This window comes from Miscanthus floridulus, chromosome 7, assembly GCF_019320115.1.
Source record: "Miscanthus floridulus cultivar M001 chromosome 7, ASM1932011v1, whole genome shotgun sequence".
Lineage (NCBI taxonomy): Eukaryota > Viridiplantae > Streptophyta > Magnoliopsida > Poales > Poaceae > Miscanthus > Miscanthus floridulus.
The window spans coordinates 94016012-94024830 of NC_089586.1; the positions used below are offsets into that span (position 1 = coordinate 94016012).

Genomic DNA, 8819 nt, shown 5'->3' on the forward strand with positions numbered 1-8819 from the left:
GTGGCGCGACAACGTGGTACAGTCGCGCCAGAGTCAGATTTGCAAATATTTTTTTTGGGAATTAGTATTAAAATATTGTTTAAAAAGAATTAAAAATTAAAAAATTTCCGTTAAGTGCATATAGGCCGAAAAACATAGATCAGATAGCCCGGGATGATGAATTGTACATAACGGACCGTCCGGTCCTTTCATAGAAAAATCTGTCCGGTCGATTCTGAAAGAGAAATACTACCAGCCTGTTCGCTGGTTGATTTCTGGGTTGATAAGCCCGGCTAGTGCTGGTTTGGTGTGAGAGAAAAATACTGTACCATGACTAATAAGCCCTTGCTGAAACCAACAAGCGAACAGGGTGTATGTAACTACCGAGTGGTTTGGCCCCTGTCCTTGTGCGTTTTTTGGACCGTTTGATGTGCGGTGTGTTGTTCATCCGAGGTTCCTCTGCTGCCCCACGCCTTCTCCGTATTTCGCCCCGCGTCTACTCGCTCCGCGCACCCGGATTTGCTCCGCCTTCCCACGCCTCCGCCGCCGCCACCGCAAAGAAGCACGACCATCCCTGGCCCGCTGCCATTGCCCCAGGCCGGACCTCCACGCGTCGCCCCAGCCGCCCCAGCCCTGACCTCTACTACCGCCCCCGCGGCGCTAGGCTGGACCTCCGTCGCCGCCCCTGCCGCCCCAAGCTAGCTATCCTCTGTCGCCCCAACGCCGGCCGCAGCTCTCCCAGGCCGAGTTCGCGCGCCACCGGTCGCGGCTCTCCCAAGCCGAGCTCGCACGCCGCCGGCCCCGACGGGCACTGATAATGTGTGAAGAATTTGTAAATCTCTACAACTAAAACATTCATAACTATTCCGTCCACATGTGCGACACTAAAGCCGCTCCATGCGATCAGATTAGGAAGGCAATGCGCACTGGCTCCGTATGATCAACTCAATCCCCATAACAGCCGCAGTAAGGGGGTGTTTGGTTCGAGCTACTAAACTTTAGTAGCTACTAAATGGTTTAGTCACTTTTAGTAACTCCAGAGTTACTAAAGAGGACTAAAGCCCTTTTAGTAACTTTTAGTCATAACGTTTGGTTAAAAAGTTACTAAAGTGACTAAAAGCTACTAAATTTAGTAGCTCGAGGCGAACCAAACATGCCTTAAATCAGGAAGGCAAAAATCAATTGAACAAGGAGCACCTTCCTCTAATCCGTGTCACGTGTGGTGCCTGGTGCGTGTCCATGGGTCCAGTGCAAGCACGGTCGTCTTAGGCCCCGTTCGTTGGTCTGAAACTTGGCTGAAAAACACTGTTCCGGCTGAATTGTTGTGAGAGAAAAATACTATTCCGGCTGAAAAAAGAAGCCGAATAAGCCGAATATAGAGTAAGCCGAACAGGGCCTCAGTCTCGGCTGTGGCGCTGGGATGAGGACCCGTGGATTTAAACGAGGGCCCCACGTTGCGGACATGATCGCAGGGAGGGACCGTATCATCTCTGCACAATAATAACCCTGCTGGGGCGACCAAACAACTTCAAGGAACTATGGCTTTGTTTAGTTCCAAAAGCTTTTTTCAAAAAGTGCTACAGTAGCCATTACATCGAATCTTGCGATGCGTGCATGGATATTAAATATAGACGAAAAAAACTAATTGCACAGTTTGGTTGGAAATCGTGAGACGAACGTTTTGAGCCTAATTAGTCCATGATTAAATACTAATTGGCAAATAAAAACGAAAGTGTTACAGTAGCCAAATTTCCAAATTCCACCCAACTAAACACACCCTATATTAGTTTCAGTGTCAGCCAATGTTTTAGCTTCTGCGCTTTGATTGAGGGCCGGTTTAGTTTTCAAAAAGTGCTACACTAGCCATCACATCGAATCTTGCGATACGTGTATGGAGCATTAAATGTAGACGAAAAAAACTAATTGCACAGTTTGGTTGGAAATCGCGAGACGAACGTTTTAAGCCTAATTAGTGCATGATTGAATACTAATTGTCAAATAAAAACGAAAGTGCTACAGTAGCCAACTCCTAAGTTTCGCGTAAACACAGCCTGAATCGATTTCGTCAGATTTACCATGCATGTCTGCAACAAAATCATCCAGGGTGATTACAGAGATGTGGTTTGTGGTATGTAAGGCTCCCGAAAGCACACGTCAGAGGGGCACTCGGCACTCGGCACTCGGCAGCACCAGACCACCCACGCAATTTGCAGAATGAAATCCATGATCCTGTGCCGATGCAGTTACTAGAAGACAAAGCGATACAGCAGCATCGGGGAGCCTTTGCCCTTTGGCGAGACAGGACGACGGGCATAGTGCTGTGGTGGGTTCCGATGTTCGCCACGACGGAGGCACGCCCACGAATCCGTAGATTCTTATATGGCACCTGAATAGGACGGATGGATGTACGCCGATAATATAATCTCTCTCTTCTCTAAGACTAAAACATTCATAACTATTCCGTCCATAGATGCGATACTAAAGCCACTCCATACGATCAGATCAGGAAGGCAACGTGCACTCACTCCATGCGATCAGCTCAATCCCCATAACAGCCGCAGCAAATCAGGAAGGCAAAAATCAATTCCCGTAACAATCGTGATCAATTCCACGATCATCCCACGCCGCCAATCACGCGAGACCGCGCCGTCACCTGCACCGCGACCTTCCTGGCACTCTGCAGTTGCACAGCACCGCGTCCTCACCTCCTCGTGCCTGGCCCTCGCGCCACCTTCACCATCGCATACGCCGTCCGCCGATCAACGCCATCGTTCAATCACGCCCTGTCCACGTCCTGCCCCGTACCAGCCCCGTCTGATGCCCCGTCTTGTCCCCATCGCCTCGACGCCGCTGGAGCGCCCGTCGCCTCGATGCCCTGCTCGCTGATGCTGGCGTACCCTGTCACGACGCCGAGCTAGCGACGAGCACCCACCAGGTATGTCACCAGGATCCTATATCTCCATCTGTCTTCCCTTCCAGCTATGCGAAACGGAACACCCAAACCCAAATCCTAAGAGCAGCACGTGGGCGAAGATGACCACGGCTAATCCTAGCAGAAGCACACGAACGACGACAACCAGCGGAGCCGTCGCCGAATCGCCCCGCTCAAGTTTCCGTGGCGCCGCGCCCTTCCCACTGACGCTGCTGTTTGTGCCGCCGCAGGCTCAGGTCTCCACCGCCGCTGACACACGCCAGGCATGCGGAATCAGGACGCCGCTCTGATGTCTGTTGCAACAGATCGCTGATCTCGCCACCTACGGTCGCGAAGCCTGCAATAGATCGATGATCATGGCGAGCGGCCGAGCTCCTTAGCGTGAACCACCAGCCCACCACTACCAGCTGGGCAGCACAAGCATCACGCCCGCGAACTCGTGTGCCGCAACGCCATGCCAGACATGAGCTAGCTCCGGGGAACAGCCAGTCCCAGCCTTGCTCCTCGTCCCTTGGTAAGCCGCAAGTGAGCTTCTCTGCACCCCTGTGCTCCTTCTCCACGCACGCGCGTGCGCAAGGCACACAGCGCAACCGCAAGCTCGCATTGCCGGGAAATGGCCGCTGAGCACCGGTCGTGCTCTGTTCCATGCTCTGCTTTGCACGAGCGTTCCTAGCTTGTTAGCTTGATGACATCAGGATGACATGTCCACACTTTCTTGTCGTTTTCCTGTGGAAGAATAAAAGGGGAAATACATTGAAAATAAAAGGACCCATATCCTTAAGCATGGACTCGGTCTATGGTGGACCGCTCACACACCACACCGCTGATCCATGGTTCATGGACCTGTCAGTATTTTGTTTTTTATGTGGACATTCTAATAAATATCATGTTAGTTGTTGACAATTTTCTGAGGATGTTTATGAAACTAGAATATCGACGAAGGGAAGGGGAAGTGGAAGAAGAAAGTGACGAAGGATATATTCACAGAGAATATCGTATATAAAGAGGTTCTAACTCCGTAAAAGAGATAATGCATCACACGTCGATACATATTTTTTTAGAATATCAAATGGTACTTTAACTTTAAAAATTAACAAATAACTTATATGCAGGATACTTCTAACTACAGCTTCAGCCACCTGCATGCTTCAGCTGCAAGAAGTCAGACGTCGCATCTTTGACTAGAAAATCTTCTGGATCATCATTGATTGGTGATCAACTGTAGCTTGGTATTCGTACAAAACACGTTCTTTTAGTCGAACTATTGAGAGATTAGATTCTTAATTGTATAATAGATTATAAAACATATATTATGAAACACAAACTTGTTATAATTATCTTTTCGTAGCACTTGATTCCTAAAGAAGTGCAAGCTTATCTTTCGCGTATCGTAGGCATGAAGTGATGCGATAATTGAAGTTGATGTTTTAGTTTTGCATTCAAATTTAGAGTTATATTTTAACTATCTATCTATCGTGAAGATTTATGTAATATTTATTGAAATATTATGATTGTGGTATCTATTTTAGATAATAGTATAACACAAGCTCATACATATGTTATCGTGGTATTACGTGTTCCCGTTGCAACGCAAGGGTATTTACCTAGTTTTTCTGAAATTTGTTTACAATTTGTGAATAATTTGACGTATATTTCTCTAATATCTGTATTCCATAGAAATAATTTGTAAAATTTTCTAAAAAAATTGACATATATTTCTTTGAGATCTGTAATCTCCCTAAATTATATCACTTTGTTTAATAAATTATATTGTAAAAATAGTAACAAGACAGTGTAAATATAGTTAAAAGACAGTATAAATTCATAGGAAAAAAAATCAGGTACCAGGAGCTAAAAAAAATACTCAATTGTTGACTAGACAGACTCTTCTGAAACCAGCTCAAGCTGGGTTCTGTCCTTGGTCCTTTTGGTGTCATATTTTTTTATAGGAGACTAAAAAAGAGAAAAAGAAGAGATATGGTATAGAAATCAAGGTATTGACGTATTGCATGGCAATTTTGCAAAACACACGATGAGAATGGTAATTTAACGAAGACGAACTAGTTTTCTCATTTATGCAAGCATATATGCATCTGTATACCATTTGGGATGAAAAAAGAAGTTGCTAGCTAGGTGAACATTCGATGATCAGTCCTCTTCTTCCACCGTGAAGTCCGGTTCCATGGGCTTCTTAATCGACGCCTTGCGGTCGACGCTGTGTCGGCGGGACCGCCTCAAGCTGCCCCCGGCCCGCACCTCGCCGCCCTCGCGCACCCTGAGCTCCACGGACGCGCGGCGCCGCTTGTACCGGCGCCAGGCGGCCTGGATGGAGCACGCGGCCCACGTGCGCCACTGGTGCGAGTAGAAGCGGAACCTGTGGCGGATGCGCGCGCTGTGCAGGCGGCGGAACTGCGATGCCACGAAGCGGAGGTCGTCGGCCACGAGCGCGAACGCCTCGACCTCGGACACGGCGCGCACGGTCCGGGTGGACAGCGGCAGCTTCGCCGCGGGCCGCGGGTCCAGCGCCCACGTCAGGAGCTCCTCCCCGCAGAACTCCCCGGCCCCGATGCGGCACGAGTTGAAGAACCCCGACCGCCCGCCCTGCGTCGTGTACGAGTCGAGGTAGCCCCGGATGATGAAGAGCATGGAGTCGACGGGGTCCAGCTCCCGCACCAGCCGTGCGCCGCGCGTGTACAGCGCCGGCCTCAGCCGCACGCAGATGGCCTCCAGCATCCGCTCGTCCATCTCGTCGAACAGGGGCACCCTCTGGACGAGGTCCAGGCAGAGGTGGCGCTTGATGTCGCGGCGGATGTCCATGGGGAGGTCCTGGAGCAGGGCCTCCTCGTCGACGCCGCGCGTGGCCACCCACTGGTACTGGTGGTACCTCCTCACGCACTGCTTCAGCGGCTGGGGGATCTGCCGGTGGTGCATCCACCGCTCCATGTCCGTCCGCTTCGTCCGCCACTCCTCCAGCCGCACCATCGTTGCTTGGAGATAAGACTGTTGTGTTGTTATTCATCGACCACGCAGAACCAGACATGTCACATCATTCACAGAGATCCTTAGTCGCCACGGATTTTGGCCTCTGCAGAGCAGAGTTACTGGCTTACTTGCATGTTGCCGATGAGCAGGCCAAACAGCACCAACCCAAGAACGCCGATGACGATCGCGAAGGTTATTTCACCGATGGACAAGCTCGTCGATAGATTCTGTCCTAAGCAGCTGTACGTCCATTTATTGAAACGCAAGTTAGCAGTAAATTAACCTCAGCTTGCTTAAGAGATCCTGGCTTCGTTCGTGCTTACCTCAGGTTCTTGAGTCCCCACCAGAAGCAGTAGAAGTACTTCTGGGTGAAGGACGACGACGTGAGCTTGGCGTGCAGCGCCTCCGCGTAGATGCCGAACGGGTAGAACCCGTTGTCCGGCGTGCACAGGCTTGTGATGTTGCTCAGCTCATACCAGATCGTCCTGTTGCTGCTCAACGACTTGCAGTCGAAGAACATGGTCTGGCATGTCGGGCTCTCCAGCAGGCACGCTTCCCTCCAGCACGCCTCCTGCCTCTGCACCGAGAAGAGATACCACAGCGCTCCCAGCACCTGTACATACTCGTCCGGTTCCGTCGTCCAAAAAGAAAAGAAAATCAAATCAGCATATCTATCAACGCAAAAGAAGTCTGAAAGGATGAGCAGAGATATATAGAGGCGATCGAATTGAAGTACGTACGTGGCTTGCGAGCATGTAGAGGATCAGGTTGTACGCGGCGCAGGCCCACGCCGTCTCCGCCATGACGCCCGTCGCCATGACGATCTGGCTCGAGAGCGGTAAGATCTGGAACAGCCGCGGGAGGTACTGGAAGATGATGCTGAACCAGAGGATGCTCTTCCTGTTCGCCGTCGGGGACTCATTCAGCTTCGGTATAACGATCCAGATCACCAACTGCATGCATGGCAAATCAAACCGATCGATAGTATAGCTGGGCATGCATGCATATCTTCCAAAGCTCTCAGTTCTTGCAACTGACAGACAGACATCAATGGCGGCTAGCTGCCTGGGCTGACCAACCTGCGGCAGGGGCAGCGCGGTGACGAGGTGGAACCAGAACGTCCGCCCAAGGTACCGCCTGGCGATCTTGTAGGGCTGGATGACGAGCTCGCCCCGCCCGAACACGCGCGACGACGGCGCGATGAAGGCGGTGCGGAAGCGGAACAGGATGTGCGCGGCGTAGAAGAGGTCCAGCAGCGAGCGGATCATGGAGAGCGTGAGCGCCAGCGAGTACCTGAACTCGATGCACACGTTGCTCCGCTGCGTGCCCGTCAGGTACAGGAACAGCGGGTCCACGAACAGCGACAGCAGGCAGGCGGACAGGAAGATCTTGTTCCACAGGTGGATCAGGTGCCCGCGCGGGTCGAAGAAGAGGTGGCTGCCGCTGCCGTCGTGCATCAGGGACTCCAGCTCCTCCGAGAAGGCGCGCGAGAGCACCCTGTCCTTCAGCGTCGGGTTCCGGCACGCCTTCTCCAGGCAGCCGCGGAAACCCTGCCGGCACTTCCTGGGATCGTGAGCTTTGCCGTGCTTTGTGCTGCTGAGGTTCTGCTGCAGAGGGCTTGTTCTGAAGCTCTGAATCGTGATCTCGTTCTGAAACCTGAAATTTCGCAGAGAAGCATGGCTTTCGTTACAAACATTGATCCTGCTGAATCCTTTGTTCGGTAACGTGGCTTTTCAGTAATTATCTGATGAAAGTGGCCATTTGAACTGTAGTGGAAGTTATCGATCCTGAGTTGCAACAGGTAAGCACTTAACTTATTGGAGTGATAAACTAGACATAAACTTTAACCTGAGAAGAGATGTGGGGTTTAATCGCGCGGGAAGGCGCTCACCTCACATTTCGTGAAGCACCGGATGCCATGGTGATCTCTCACAGCTTCTGGTCACAAACATTAACGTATTCATCGATACAACTTATAAGCAAAAACGGGTGCTAGGATCGATGTGGAAACTGGCGTGACAATAGATCTTCAGCTATGTGACTGAAAGTGACCACGGCATTGTGCTCAGCCATAAGAACTAAAAAGGCCATCTGCAACTACCTGAAACGGGGATCTTGTGATTACATTTAAAGGCACCAAAGCAAATTGTAATGAGGAGTTTTCATATGGACAAGCAAACAACAGGCACATGGTGCTCTTCAAACATGCTGCAAGTTCTGATCCCCTCTGTTTGGGCACATAAAGTAGAATAGCTCAGGGTCCATGCTCCACTCATATTGAGAGATCGATTCCTAATAACTCCAAAATTTTCAGTTGGAGCGAAACTTAATTTTCTTTAATGGAGCTGCACTGCTGGAGGAATAGAGGATACATATTGCTAGGACAATTTTGAGATGAAAAGTTAACTTCAGAGCAGAATAAGCGGGCGTGTCTTCCCATGTTTCGCTTTTTCCACGGGACACTGAATCATGTGACATGCAGGTTCTAGTCGTTTCTTCGTACTGACAGGTTGGGAGCAGAAGATCACAGAATAATCTGAAGATCTCCTTCGCTCATGGCTGCCATGGGGGGAGGGGGATTTTTTTTTAATTTTAACACTTTTTATAAACTAATTTTAAATCTAACACTGTTCTTTTAATTAACACTTTTCGCCGCGCCTATTGTCATGGCATAGCGAAATGCCTGTGCCGCGCCATGCATGGTGGCGCCGCAGGAGGGTGACGTGGCGAAGACCGGGGCCACTGACCAGTGACGTGGCACTGACGCGCCACGGCACATGGCGCGGCAGGGTCAGATAAATATTGCCCGCAAGCCGCCCCTGCCCCCGAGCCGCCCGCCCTGCCTCTGCCTGCCGCCCCTGCCCAAAGCGCATGCCGCCGCCGTGCCAGCACGCCGACCACCGCGCCTGCCCGCCCGCCCGGCCGC

The 8819-nt window shown here is 50.9% G+C and overlaps 1 protein-coding gene across 3 annotated transcripts; it reads right to left on the reverse strand.

Moving 5' to 3' along the window:
* Positions 1–4732: 4732 nt before the first annotated feature.
* On the reverse strand, positions 4733–7933 carry LOC136463854 (putative cyclic nucleotide-gated ion channel 15). 3 transcript variants are annotated; one of them, XM_066462829.1, is made up of 6 exons: positions 7785–7933; positions 6973–7549; positions 6634–6846; positions 6217–6506; positions 6022–6133; positions 4733–5911 (listed from the first exon to the last, which is right to left on the reverse strand). In XM_066462829.1, the coding sequence occupies exons 1-6, from the start codon at positions 7811–7813 to the stop codon at positions 5060–5062; spliced, it is 2073 nt and encodes a 690-aa protein (XP_066318926.1). In that variant the 5' UTR covers positions 7814–7933; the 3' UTR covers positions 4733–5059. The 3 variants fall into 3 exon arrangements, with proteins under 3 accessions (XP_066318926.1, XP_066318927.1, XP_066318928.1); XM_066462830.1 differs by having other exon boundaries at positions 6973–7604; positions 7785–7915; XM_066462831.1 differs by having other exon boundaries at positions 7742–7843.
* Positions 7934–8819: the final 886 nt, after the last annotated feature.